The 15,381-nt window shown below is 41.2% G+C and overlaps 1 protein-coding gene across 2 annotated transcripts in view; it reads left to right on the top strand.

Moving 5' to 3' along the window:
- The window catches only part of LOC119841207 (protein BEAN1-like), a 107,231-nt gene extending 92,193 nt beyond the window's left edge, over positions 1-15,038 (top strand). For both annotated transcript variants that reach the window (XM_038368424.2, XM_038368423.2), the window contains one exon: positions 11,223-15,038. In XM_038368424.2, the coding sequence (XP_038224352.1) occupies positions 11,223-11,571 (349 nt within the window). In that variant the 3' untranslated portion in view covers positions 11,572-15,038. The remainder of the gene's footprint in view (positions 1-11,222) is intronic.
- The last annotated feature ends 343 nt before the right edge of the window (positions 15,039-15,381 follow it).

Here is a 15,381-nt window from a genome sequence, read left to right as displayed (position 1 = left end):
TTCATAGATTTTTTTAAATCACTCAGACATCAGACAGGTGTAGACTGTCTCTATTTAAAAATATGGACAACTAGGAAAAATCCACAGTGCACTAGCATAAAAAGTTTCACTGATAAGAGCAATGCTATCACAATTTGACATTTCCTTTCCTATGATGATCAATACCCCTGCCCCCAACACACCTTTCAAGATCCATAAGTCCTACACATGCCTATCACAACCTGTGGTGTACCTCAGTGGTTCTCAATCAGGGGTTCGGGACCCCTGGGGGGCCCCAAACAGGCTTCAGGGGGGCTGCCAAGCAGGGCCAGCATTAGACTTGCTGGGGCCCAGAGAAGAAAGCTGAAACTCCACTGCATGGGGCTGGAGACCAGGACCCTGAGCCCTGCCACCCAGGGCTGAAGCCAAAGCCTGAGCAATATAACTTCACGGGGGCCCCAGGCAATTGCCCAGCTTGCTATCCCCTAACGCCAGCCCTGACTTTTATATACAGAAAATCAGTTATTGTGGCACAGGTGGAGTTTTTATAGCATGTTCCGGGGGTCCTCAGAAAGAAAAAGGTTGAGAACCCCTGGTGTAACTTATGCAGTAACTCAAATGCCCCAACAACAAATATGTGCATAAAACCAGACAATCACTATGCTCTCAAGTGAATTCACGCAGGAAACTGATAAAAGACTAAAAGCTCTATCCATGGGCAAACACTTTTCACAAAGTGATTACTCCACATCTGACCTCTCAGTCCTTGTCCTTCACGGAAACCTGCACAAAGCCTCCAAAAGACAACTCTGGGGAACTTAAATTCATAACTCTTCTGAACACTAAAAACCATGGACTTAACAGAGACACTGGTTTTATGGCTCATTACAATAATTTGTAACACACCATACCACCTGTTAATCCTTGACTGCACTCTTCATTTTGAGTGATCTCCAACAGCATGTATGAACTCCATATGCTTAACACTGTCCCGCCTTATATTTAGTTTGAACACTCTGATTATCTTCTCCAGACCTGAGGAAGAGCTCAGTGAAGCTCGAAAGCTTATCCCTTCCACCAACAGAAGTTGGTCCAATAAAAAAATATTACCTCACCTACCTTGTCCTTCTCATATCTTGGGACCAACACAGCTACAGTAACACTGCAAACGTTTCCTCATGACAGTTACACAACAAAATTGTATACCAATTTTAAGAAGAAACACTCAAGAGGAAATAATGACATTGATTTTCAAGCCACTGTCCTACAAACCCAGCTATTTATATCCAGAAGTTATAAAATCAGATGAAGCACCATCACCATCCAAACCACTCAGGTTAGCATCAGTCACATTACAGCTTTTCTTTTCATGTTCATTTTAGGAAGTCACAGCATTTTCATTCGAGATTCAGCTTTCCTTTATTAGGCAGCAACATCATGTAGATAACCTTTATTTTGAGCTTAATGTTGTTAACAGAATTATTTTCTAGGCAGGGGTGTGTGGTTCTGTTTACTAGATTTTAAAAGAAAACAGTAGATCTCCACCTAAGTTACACTGTAATGACACAAGTAACTTCAGTGGCTTTATGCCAATGTAGTGGAGTGGAAAATCAGGCCCAATGTTAGCTAACAAGGAGCCCTGTATATTTCATAAATTTTTAATCCTTTTTGAAGCACCCCTTCTCCCCCAGCACCAGCTTATTTTAATCAGTTTGTTTGTTTGCTTCTTAACAAATTCTTTTAGCAGAACCCTCTTCTCTTCCTAGTGAGAATATCATAATTTATGAATGACAACCAATTAAATAAGCTCTTTTGTGTTTCCTTGGCAACCCTATCTTAATATTCATTTCAATAAAACCTGACAAAATCATGGAGTGATTCCCTTTCCCCTCTTTAGAACAACTACAACATTTTGAGTCAACGGGGTCAGACTAGAGATCCACTGCATTTTTTTAAATCAGAAAGTGATATTTTCACTTTGGAGAATAAATTTGCTCTTGCTAAGGATGGATGTACCAGAAATCATCCATCTTTCCTCTCCTTATGATGAATAAGATATCATCTCTTAAACGGTGATGGCAAACAGAAGGCTAAAAGAAGAATGAAATTATCATTCTGTCAGAAACCAGGCTAGAGAAATATAGATTAAAGCATGCTTCAAGGTCAATGACCCTCCTACCCCGTCAGGAATGGCCTGCAAGGTGTACTGTATCTTAATGTGCTGCAATTAAGAAAATAATGGATTAAAGTAAATGCTTCATAAAATGCTTTAACTGAGGAGTCAGGAAACAAAAAATTAACTGATTCTGCAAATTCTTTCAGGGAGGACAATAGCAGCATTCAGGAGAGATGCATGTGTAATAAATTCCCAGGATCCCAGTTCATTATGTTGCAATAACACAGTCATTCCAAGAAGTATATCCTTTTTTGCTTAGAAGGATTTCTCTGTATGTATGACATTGAACCTCATGTGCAGACTGTGTTTTTAAAGGTACAATAATTTCAGAGATGACAGTAGAACCTTAGAATTACAAACAGCTCAGGAATGGAGGTTGTTCGTAACTTTGAAATGTTTGTAATTGAACAGAACTTTAGGATTGTTCTTTCAAAAGTTTATAACTGAACATTGTCTTAATACAGCTTTGAAACTTTACTATGCAGAAACAAAATGCCTTTTAACCATCTTAATTTAAATGAAACAAGCACAGAAACAGTTTCCCTACCTTGTCAAGTCTTCTTTTTTTAATTCCCTTTATTTTTTTAGTAGTTTAAGTTTAATACAGTACTGTACTGTACAATATTTCCTTTTTTTTGTCTCTGCTGCATGATTGTATACTTCCGCTTCCAAATGAGGTGTGTGGTTGACCAGTAAGTTTCATAACTCTGGTTTTCGTAACACTGAAGTTCTACTGTAATAGTTTGAAGCATGAATGTCCAGATAAAAGATCATAGGCGCATGCAAAAATCTGAGTACAATGTTCACAAATATTATTGGTCCTCAGCTAACGTCAAATGATACAAGTTTCATCTTCCTCATATCAAATTATGTCTCCAAGTGCTCACTACTTAAGACATTGTGCACTTAAACCCAATCTTGCAAACACATACATGCTTAGCTTCACTAATGTAAGTAGTTCAATTGAAACTGATGGGGCTATTCATGGTAGTAAAGTTAAGCATGTGTGTAAGTGTTTGCCAGATTGGGGCCCTCCTTTGTAGAATTTTACACCTTTTGACATCTATTTTCCCCTTTCCCCTTATTTCAAAGGAGAAAAGACATTTTTTTCTTTTACACTGTCCTTTAGGTGTGTAGGATGTCACTGACGTGGTACATATTGACTTTTTTTTCCTGTGGGGTATTTCCACTTTGAATCCCAAGGAAAAGCAGAAAGTGTAAAGGAACACAAAAATGAAAACAACCAGTAAAAATGTTAACCACCCTTTTTAATCAAACATCAGGTTCTATTTTCTAAGGGTCAGTTTGGTTCTTATTGTAATCAAGTCAGTTCAACCCTTCCCAAGTTAGACTGCTAGGCTGTTGACATTTCTGTTTAACCTGAATGTTGTAAGACATGTTACTCTACAAAATAAATGGAACAAGAGCACCAAGAATAATGTGACTTTTATTGCTAACATTTAAAAAACCAATTTAAACGCTGGCTGTATGTGAACTGTGGGGAGAACTAAAAAGAACCTTTACACTGATTCAGGCAGAAAAGTGAGTTGGAATGCATGGCATGACTGAGGTCTGAGTGAACTGAGCTCTTGACAAATCCTACACACCATCTCAAGTTTAGTTAAGATATAGAACTGGCAGCTAATATCAAGAACGGGCACTGACACTTCTTAATATAGTTGTACTATTAATTGGATGGCTGTAAAATGAAATGTATACTGTCTTACTAGGAAAGTAAAGGGATAAATAGAGCCAAGTTTGAGAATGCTGATTATAATGTAGAGAGACAAGGTGGGTGACATTATATCTTTTATTGCACCAACTTCTGTTGGTGAGAAACAAGCTGACACAGAGTTCTTAAAGCTTGGCTCTCTCCCCAACAGAAGCTGGTCCAATAAAAGATATTACCTCACTCACCTTGGCTCTCTAATATTTGGGACCAACATGGCTATAACTCCACTGCATACAACAATGGAAGATTTTAATGTAGTCCTTCCCCAATCCTTCCACAGCGACCCACACTCTTGTACCAAACTACTGAAAATAAAAGTGTATATATCCTTTGTGCTGTTTAATAAACTGCAGAACTACTGAAAATAAAAGTGTATATATCCAAATGTAGTATAACTGTTTAATAAATTGCAGAAGCTACTATGTACCTTTGACCATCACATCTACCCTCTGCCCCTGGATCCATCTCCCAAGGACTTGTTGTGCCATTCCAACATTCCATCAGCTTCAAACCACCATCCATTTTTAATCAACCTGACATAGAAGCATTTGCATCTCATACGACTCAGCCTCCAAAACATCCAGTGTGTAACACAAGTCATCAAAATGTGTGACCAAAACGTGACACCAGTGTTTTATTGCATGTTCCGCCATAATTGAGTCTTCTTAGTGTTTTTTTTTAATGCAAAGCCTGGCTTTTAAGGGTGTTTTCTCACCAATGTGAGTCAATTAAACCAGTTTTGTGAGTTGTAACAGCCTTCCTCCCCTAAATCAACCTCTTAGGAATTGCAAAACTGAATTCGCACACAAGAAAACAAGTTTTACACTTTAAAAACATTATAATCTGTCAATTATAGCAAGACATGCAACAGTGCACAGAATAACACATTCTGATTGTTTGGAGCCCTTACCTGGGCTGCCCCAGTTCAGTAATGCAACAGTCCTATTCCCTCCTGCCCCTTCACACACAAACTGGTGCCCACTTTCCTCCTTAGTTACTGCAGCTACACACACACACACAAAATGTCAGCTATTATTAATGCAAACCCTCCCGCGACAAACACACAGATGCTCAGTCCTTACCCCAGCACAATTAATACCTCCCCAATACACACATTAATGCCCTTCCTTCCCCCAGTTACTGCTGCTTGGGTCTCCCTACCTTGCTGCTGTACACCCACTGTCTTCTTGGACCATATGCTTTTCTGTCCCAGAGACAATCCACTCCATGGGGCAAAGAGACTAGGGCAAGGAGCGAGTAGGAGCCAAGCAATTTCAGTTGGAGGCAAATGGAGCCAATGCCATTGTCACAGGTGCATAAAAAGACACACACACCCCAGCTCAAGGCTGGCCCTTCTCATGCCCCTCCACACCTCTCTGGTGTGATGAACAATGTGTCAGCTCAGTAACTTCCTGCCTCTTTGCCCCAACCCTATTTAAAATGCCTTGTTGGCTGGGCAGCTCCCCTCCTTCTACCTTGGGTCTGTCTGCTGCTGGGGTGCAGGAAGCAAGGAGCCAAGGAACAGGTAGCTCAGAGGTGCAGGCTAGCTGGCCTACCCCTCCAAGGCACAGCCTGACAGGCAGCCTTCAGTACAGGCAGCCTTCAGTACAGTGGAAGGGTCTGTTCCATCTTCTGTCCCCAAATGTAGAACTTCACCCCAAAATTACCCCCAACAGAGGCCAAGTATAGGGGAAGATTCAGCCCAGGGCCATTGACAGACATTGCATACATAAATACTTCATGGCTTTAAAACACATCATCTCACAACCTCTGCAGGGCTGTTGGGAAAGGCAGATTTCCAGCTTTCAAATGGGACCCATACAGTTCTAACCCTGGAAAAGCCTGATAAATCTGACTTTAAAACTGTGACTTTTCAATGTATTAAAAAAAGCTTGTTAAGATCATATTTAGAGGGGTTTGTTACTCTCTCTGTGCCATGTACAGTGGGACTGATGGTAACTAAGGCACCTGGCTTTGCAGGTAGAAAGATGCAAGAAATAATCCCTATTCAATTGTTTTAAACTCCCTAAAAACTCTTTTGAGGAGGAATGGTTTGTGAAACACACGAGGCATACCCAAAAAACATGACTGTGTGGAGTGGAATAAATGTGTTATCAACACTCATTTGAGAAGGTCTATTACTCCTGTAAGTAAAAACTACTCACATGAGTAAGGGTTTGCAGAATGACTTTCATATAGTGCGAGTTCTTTAGAGCTGGGGCTGTGTGTTAGTGTGTGTAAAGAACGAGTCAGACCTGTGATATTGCATACATTAGTATATGTATTACTGCAGTACCTACATACAGCCCACCGCCCCCCATTAGAAGAAAGTTACAGTTGCAAAGTCAAGCACTCAAAAGTAAGGAAATGCCTGTGTAACCTTCATTTGGCCCTCTTGCGTATAATGCATTATAATATAGGCTTTAATTACATAAGCATGTACTGTTCTTTCCTCAAGACCCTGCCTCATTCAGTGCACAAGACAGATGGTGTTCAGTGAATGGGTAGCTACTCAATATTTCTTTTTATTCTTGGCATCCAATAATAGAAAATTTTGGGCACTCAATTATAGGCATCACTACCTATGCCACCTATGATAAATAATAATTATAATTGTTTGCAGGGTTAATTGTGCATTGTAAGCTAATGAAGCACTATCCTTTGCCAAGAACAACTTATATACTGAACACGTACGTATTTTCAGAGAAGACTAATTCAACATTAACATCAAGACCCTGAAATGCAAATGAAATACAATGTATTTCTCGCTTCCAGAGTAAAAAAACACTCTTTGAATGATTTATAGTTGCCTGCTTTGCAATGATAATCTGCAGATTCAGCATTGAGAGTGCCAAAAAGGTATTTAATTGAAAACCTGGCAAGTGTTCCCTATTAGATTTTTAAAATGTGATCCTGATTACCAAAAAAAAAAAAGCAAGGTGATTGAATCTGCAGTGGTGGTTTGTTTGTTTTTTTATTTCTCCAGAGCATAGATAGAGAAACAACATATTGCTAAGTATCAGAGGGGTAGCCGTGTTAGTCTGGATCTGTAAAAGCAGCAAAAAGTCCTGTGGCACCTTTCGACTAACAGACATATTGGAGCATAAGCTTTCGTGGGTGAATACCCACTTCGTCAGATGCACATAGTGGAAATTTCCAGAGGCAGGTATAAATATGCAAACAAGAATCAGGCTAGGGATAACAAGGTTACCTCAATCAGGGAGGAGGAGGCCCTCTTCTAGCAGTTGAGGTGTGAACACCAAGGGAGGAGAAACTGCTTTTGTAGTTCGCTAGCCATTCACAGTCTGTGTTTAATCCTGAGCTGATGGTGTCAAATTTGCAAATGAACTGAAGCTCAGCAGTGTCTCTTTGAAGTCTGGTCCTGAAGGTTTTTTGCTGCAGGATGGCTATCTTTAAATCTGCTATTGTGTGTCCAGGGAGGTTGAAGTGTTCTCCTACAGGTTTTTGTATATTGCCATTCCTAATATCTGATTTGTGTCCATTTTTCCTTTTATATAGGGACTGTCCAGTTTGGCCGATGTACATGGCAGAGGGGCATTGCTGGCACGTGATGGCATAGATTACATTGGTGGACGTGCAGATGAATGAACCGGTTATGGTGTGGCTGATCTAGTTAGGTCCTGTGATGGTGTTGCTGTGTAGATAGGTGGGCAGAGTTGGCATCGCAGTTTGTTGCATTGATTGGTTCCTGCATTAGAGTTACTATGGTTCGGTGTGTCATTGTTGGTGAGAATATGCTTCAGGTTGGCGGGTTGTCTGTGGGCGAGGACTGGTCTGTCTCCCAAGGCCTAAGTGAAGTAAAGGATCATTGTCTAGGATGGGTTGTAGATCACTGATGATGCGTTGGAGAGGTTTTAGCTGAGGACTGTGTGTGATGACCAGTGGAGTTGTGTTGGTTTCTTTCTTGGGTTTGTCTCGCAGCAGGAGGCTTCTGGGTACACGTCTGGCTCTGTTGATCTGTTTCTTTATTTCCTCGTGCAGGTATCATAGTTTTGAGAACATTTTGCTATTTTACATAAAACACACTGAAAAGCAAGTACTGGCTATGGTCATTCTGTTTCTGTTTCATTTTGATGTTTAAAAGCCTGCTCAAAGTCTATTTCACAAAGGACCATTTTGATGTTTATGCTACTCAGCATTTTAGTTTTACAGAGCTATGCTACAATCCATCACAGATATTAGAAGAGATTATTTTGAATCCTAGGAAAGGAATTGTTGATGATCAGATAATAGCAGTGACTAGGGCCTTGATCCTGTACCCTGTCCCATTTTAGTCAATGTCAGAATTCACAATGACTTCAGTCAGGCACTAGAACTGCTGCTTTCTCCTCTCTGCAGAATGGTCCAGTATGGCGTACCATCAAGAGCCAGTACACTGTGCCAGACCGGACCGGCTTCCCCAGGCTGGCACTTTAAAAGGCCCCAGGCTCCCCGTAGTGGCCGGAGCCCCGAGCCCTTTAAAGCGCAGCCAGAGCCCCGCTGCTGGAGCCCCGGGGTAGCAGTGGCAGGGCTCCGGTGCTGATTTAAAGGGCATGGGGCTCCTGCCACTACCAGGGCCCTTTAAAGCACCCCCCCCCGAATCCCTGGGGCTCCCTGCAGTGGCCAGAGCCCCCAGGGCCCTTTAAAGCGCCACCCAAGCCTGGCTGCCGGAGCCCCGCGGTAGCGGTGGCAGGGCTCTGGAGGTGACTTAAAGGGCCCGGAGCTCCGCTGATGTAGCGGCAGCCAGAGCCCGGGGCCATTTAAATTGCCCCTGAGCCTCAGGGGTCCCAGCTGCATCTGCAGCCGATAGCTCCGGGGGTGATTTAAAGGCTCCAGGGCTCCCAGCCGCAGCCGGAGCCTTGGGGTCTTTAAATCTTGATTTAAAGTGCCCTGGTATTTAAAGCCCCCGCCTCTTCCAGTCGAGGCCACACCCCCTGCTCAGGACTCCGGAGTACCGGTAAATCCTTTAAGTTACTTTCACCCCGACTCTCTGTCTGGTCAGTAGCACGTAAACCTTTCCCTCACTGCCATGATCCATCCTGTCTTCAGCACTGCAATCCACTCTACCTGGCACTGCATTGAAAACTGAGGCAACCTTCTTGCTAAACCAAATCTCTCACTATGGGATACCCATGCCCTGTGATGGGCATTAGCTGCCTCTTGGTTTCTGGGTAGGATTTCAGGGGTTGGTTTTGGCCTATAAAGTTGTATCTAGCTTGTGACCCACTTATTTGGGAGGCTGCCTCTTCCTGTGCAATACTGGTAGTTACAACCATGGAGCACCCCGAGGGTCAGCCAGAAGGTGGTTCGCCGGGAAAGGTCCCCAGCCTTACTATTCATCCACCCAATTACATGGCTGGTTTGAAATATCTCAAACACATCCCCTGCAAAGTCTGTCTGTTTTCCCTGATGCAGAGGGCTGAGATACTGGGGCTTCTGAAGAGCGTGAGTAGACTTTGGATGGGCTCCAGGTGACTTCTTGTGACATGAGTTGAGTTATGCTGTTTGAGAGGCTATTGGGCTGGATAGCTCTTGTAAATCAGTGTAACCCAATTGAAATCTATGGCGCTGTGTCAATTTACAGTCAGGTGGTATCCGGGAGCTATTCTTTGCTTCCTGGATTGTGTTTTAGAAGCTGTTCAAACACCTGTAGCCTGGATAGATGCTCTGTCAGCCCCATCAAGTCCATTGCAATCAAAAAGACTCCCATTCACTTCAAGGGCTCTGTATCCTTCAAAATAAACACGCTGTTCTGAATACCTGTATAAAAGTCCAACCTTGCAAGGTGCTGAGTAGATTTCACTCCCATTGACTTAATTGGGAGTTGGCACTTTGCAGCATCAGATTTTTAGTCCTTGGCTCAAGGTCTGATTTTATTGAAAGGAAAATCAAATACATCGGGAAGCTTCAGTGGGATTAATAAGGAATGGACCAAGTTGGTTTCCAAATGACACACGAATGAAAAGAACTCAACCTTTTATCTACTAGGCTTTGTTTCTGAAAAAAAAAAAACCACAGACTTTTTGCAAAATGTGTAAAGATCACAAGTTAAAACAAAACAATTACTGAATTACTGAATCTGAATTTCAGAGTTTAAAAGCATTTGCCTCTCCTTAAAGGGACAATCCCCATGAAGCTAAAAACAGAAACATCCCCTGGATTTCTGAGCTGTTTGTTAACCAGATACATTAGCAATGCAAGCTACATTTTTTCACTCCACCCTTTGTCTGCTGCAGCCAGTTTTGTCACTCTCGTTCATGCTGAATAGGATACGTACACCTGCAAGCAGTTCAATTGAAATCAGCAAGACTACTCATGGACAAAAGTATTCTTCACCATGAGTAAATGTGGCAGAATCAAGCCCCTTCTAAATATTACATAGTTCAGGAAGTGGCCCGTGGCATCTCTCAGCTGCTAATACAATCGAGGAAATAGATTCTTAATTTATCTGGCTCCAGCAAAATGGGTTGGCAATTCAGTTGAGCAGGATGGGGTATGGACAGGAAATTATAGCCTATTTCTTTATTTGGGGACAGATTGTAATTGAGCCTTAAGCAGCCAGGCACAGGATTAAGGGGGAGTCAGACACCAAACCCCAGCACGGTCACATTAGAACTTCATGCATTCCAGATCCAAGCAGGCTAGAAAATAAGTCTACATGCCTGATACTCTCCTTCCGTTATACAAGTGGGCAGGGAAGAGAGACAGAGTGGCTGGAGCTTTAACCTTTGCACCTCCAGGCCAGCAGAAATTAGCTATGCCAATGTGGAAAACGAAGAGAGGAAGGATATTCTTGTGGTTAAGGCACTGGACTATGACTCAGGAGGTCAGCATTCAATTCCTGGCTGTGATACAGACTCCCTGTGTGCCTTACTCTCTCTGCCTCAATTCCCTGTTTGTAAAATGGGCGTACTTCTTCTCCCACTCATGAGCTGCCTCGCCTGTTTAGATGGCAAGCTAGTCAAGGTAGGGACTGTCTCTTCCTGTGTATATGTACAGTGACGATCACATAAAACAAAAAGCCTGCCTCATTTTCAGGGCTGCGGTCAGTTGCTGGCTCATGCCAGGTGAGGTGTTACTATGGGCTACCACTGCAGGAAAGGGTTGGGGCTGAAAACTCATTGAGCCTATCTTGACTTTTTCACGACCTCTTTGAAGACATGCATTTAAGTTTTCATGCTCTTAAGTTTCCAAAGTGGCAGGCTGAGGATGAAATCTGGAGGAAGGAATATCAAATAATCGCGTCCCCTTTATTTTACCTGCCTCTTTTACATTGAACACTACTGTCTGATATATTCTGCCCACAGACCTAACATTGCATTTGTTTTCTTTCAGCTACGATGAGTGCATTGGGCCTGGAGCTACACAAATCTATATTCCTACAGATGATCCTCCGCCCTATTCTCTGACAGATCCTCGTCAAAGGAATGAATTGTCTATAAACATTAGCTTGGAAGAGGAGGCAGCCTCTGGGACTACAGGAAGGTCTTCTAATTATCCAGTCAGACTGCAGGACTTGCAGCAGCCCATCTCATCAATTTCTTTGACAGCACTCACACTGGAGGCTGCCCCCACATATGAGACGGTTGTGTGTGAACACAATAGCCCCATTCCGCTGGTTCCAATGGATGTACTGAAAAATTCTTCAACTGACTGTCAAACCCTTCTCAACCAAATCATCTAAATGAAAGTGGCTCTTTCCACCCACTCTTTAGGAGGAGTCTGCCAGAATGAAAAAAATGGGGCTTAAACAGAAGAATAAAACCCATAAAACTTGTATCTATTTTATATCTTTAAATGAGGCTGGATTTTTTCAACAGTGAATTTTGAAAGTTTAGGTAACCTTTTATCTTTGGGTTTTGAATTATTCCCTGGTGTCTCATATAAACAACTGCAGAATAAAACAACAGCAACAAGTAGTGCATCCAACCTTTTTGAAGCATCTGAAAACACATTCAAGTCAGCCACTGTTAATGTAGATACATATTAGCCAATTTACACTATTTGTCAATGTTATGGTATTTGCATGTTGTAGAGCAAAAAGAGGAAGAAGAGTTTTTTGTTGTTTGTGTACGTCATTGGTACATTATAACAAATGTCTTAGAAATAAGAAAAAAACCTACAATTTTTATTTACATATATTTCAAGTAGACAGGCTGGATAGAATCTGGAAAATGTGGTCATCACAACTACTCATCTATTTGAAGGTGATGAAAGACGATATTTTGCTATTCTTAACCTTACACATATTGCTTCCATGCTTTTGATGCCATTCCAAAAAGTGCCAATCCCACCTCAAAATTAAAAAAAAGATATCGGAGTGCTAGAAATGTCAATGGATTCTCAGAAATCCTAATTGGCTAGACCTATAGCAATGGGTTTCCAGAACTGCTAATTGATGAGGAAGGCCTATGACAGCCTTCCTGGTGGGGTTGGTACCTGTGAAAATTCTGTCACAGCATGGTGGCTTGGCATAGCCGTGGCTGGAAAGGTATTTTGAAATACTAGCAAGTAGGTTAGGTCTGGTTCTCATGGTATAAAGATGCATTTCCAGGCATGAGCTAGTCGTCTTTCTCAATTATGAGCCTACAGTATGTTCTAGGGATCAGGACCTTTCCCTGCAGTAATTGCCAAAGTGCAAAGTAAATAATAGATGCCAGGATTTGGCATGCACAGTGAGATAGTGAATCTTATTTTGCAAAAACCCCTTCAATCATTCATGATCTCTTTCACTGCAATTTAGCTGTCCATATATCTTGCATCTGTTCTTAGATCTCTATCACTCATATATCTGAGAGAAATTGTCTCATTCTACCAATAACAACAGAGGTAAACTCTGTAAATATGAAGATTTGACTTTACTTGGTATGGTGAGTATACACTCTTTGTGGTCCAGATCCTTAACTGGTGCAAATCAATGTAGCACCTTTGAAGCCATTAGATCTGGCCCACTTTGGTAAATCTCTTGCAGATATTTCCCTGGCAAAAGTTCTTCAATTTTCATATAGGCAGAAAGGACCTCCATTTAATATCTCCTCTGAAGGACAAGTATGTAATTACTCCTTATGAAAATGAATACAGTACATGTTACCATTGCTTTATGTTTTCTTCCAGGTCATTGATGAAAATGACGATCCCCCATTTACAGTTACATTTTGAGACTTTATCAGTTAACCAGTTTTTAATGTATGCCATGTTAATTTTATATTAGTCTAGCTTTTTAATCAAAATGTCATGTCATACCAACTCACATGCTCTACAGATGTCTACGTATATTACATCAACACTATTACCTTTATCAACCAAACTTGTAAGATCTCAAATTAGGTTGACAGGATCTATTTTCCATAAACCCATATAGAGCTGTAAAATTTCATTTCCCTCCTTTAGTTCCTTACTAATCCATCACTGACAATATTTAAATCAAGAGTGGATGTTTTTCTAAATCTGCTGTATGAATTATTTTGGGGCAGTTCTATGGCCTGGGCTAAACAGATCAGCCTGAATGAGCACAATAGTCCTTTCTGGCTTTAGCATCTATGAATTTAGTAGGACCTTTCCCCATGAATAGTCCTACTGGAATCAGTGGGACTCCATGCAGAATAAGGTACTAGTCAAGTAAGGGTGACAGAATCTGACCTATAAATATTAGAAAGTAAACGAGAGTTTAGAAAATTCTTTCCTTTGTAACTATAAAGTTGTGTTCCTGGGGGTGTCTCTTGAAGCTGCAAACATGTTGCACCTCATAGGATCAGGTCCCCAATCTGTTGTTAGGAACATACAGCTAAAAAAATACATTTTAAATATTATTTTTAACTTGACAATGCCCCCTTATTTTATTTCATTCCCCTCCATTAATTTTCAACAGGTGGTGAAGGGCTCAGATTTTTCCCCCCAAACTCTCATTTTGATGAAGGCGGTGGTGAGAATGACAGGTTTGTATTTTGTCAAGTGAGGGAAATGGTACCAGTGCTGAAACTGTAGCTATCTAATCAAACTCTCTGTTCATACACTAGAGCTAAAACATTCTTAGTACTGTAATCTGGATTACAGGTAGCAGGATTGTTCACAAATAGCTGTCTGCTCCCCCTTGTGGTGTATTGTTTTATAAAATAAACTCATCTGTTTATCATACTATGTAGACATCACTCAAAGGGCCCAATCCATCAAAAATATGTCCAGCTTCTTTGTCAGAGAGGAACACAGAAGCCAACTAGAACATTATCTTCCATACTTACGTTCAGCATAGAAGCCAGGCACATACTTCTGCTGGTTTGAGGCTTAACAATGATTTATTGTTTATATGTTTTAAGAAAAATAAATACTACTAACAATAGTGTAGTACTTCTATAAGTAATTTAGCACTGAGTGCACAGGTATGTTATCTTGTCATATACTTACTATAAAGAAATACTTGCTTTCTGAACAGTGACCAATGAAAAAGTGCTTCTTTTAGTAAATAGTATTTAACTGTTGGGTTTTTTTAAATTTCCTCCAAATTAGAAGTAAAAGTACGTTATTAATTGTACTAAGTAACTTTGCAATTAGTATTTCACTGAAATGACTTGCAGGAGTGACTTTTTAAAAACTTGTTGGTCATTCTTTTTAAACATGTGAAAGCTAACATTATTGTGGGAATAGTTGGACAAGTCTGAATGGAAGTGACCCAGATACTATTCAGGACAGAGAATACCATTAACAGACATTTGTATGCAACTATAACCTCTCTCCAGTAGATTTTTACTACCACCGCCAGAGTAAGAAGAATTGACTATAGTTCTTTTTAATTATGTAATAGAGAAATCTAATTTCTTAGAGAACACAGGACTATTTAAAGGTCCAATCTAACCCCTACTTACTGAAGTCAACAGGATTCTTTCTCCAGAGTTTAATGGGAGTTGGGTTAGAGAACTATATCCTGCTATCAGGTTTTGCCCCAGACACTCTCTTAACTTCAAAAGGGTGCCCAGTGGGCAGGCTGAGTGCAGGACATGGCCTTTTGTTTATCTTGTTATTGTCAGGAAAAACAGTGTGGACACAATGTTTCTTGCTGTTACCATTGGCACATGTCTGTATTCATCTCCTTTATTTGGGGTATTTTTAGTATACTGACCTTTGCAGACTGAACTTTTAGTAAAGAACATACATGTATATCATAGAACTCCTGAGCTTTTTGTTGCATCTGTACTGATTTGGGACTGCTCATTCTCTTCTTTAGTTGTCTGCCAATTTACTAGGTTAATTCAGGGCAATATTATGGCTCCCCCTACACACCCTCTGTGGGAACTAAGAGGGAGAAACCTATCCTTGGGCTACTCACGCTATCAGAGCACGGGGGAGGGCAGCTGCCATGGAGTCACTCCTTCTTCTGCACAGTTGGGAGGGGAGCGTGGGCAGAGCTTTGATTCTATTTCCCTACCCGCAATGTACTGGCCAAGGTTGCAGATTACTTCACCCAAGCAGCAAAGGGGGAGGATAAATTTCCTCCCTTGTC

Source organism: Dermochelys coriacea, chromosome 12 (assembly GCF_009764565.3).
Source record: "Dermochelys coriacea isolate rDerCor1 chromosome 12, rDerCor1.pri.v4, whole genome shotgun sequence".
Lineage (NCBI taxonomy): Eukaryota > Metazoa > Chordata > Testudines > Dermochelyidae > Dermochelys > Dermochelys coriacea.
Note: the sequence above shows the minus strand (reverse complement) of the source record. Positions and strands in the feature narration are given on the sequence as shown.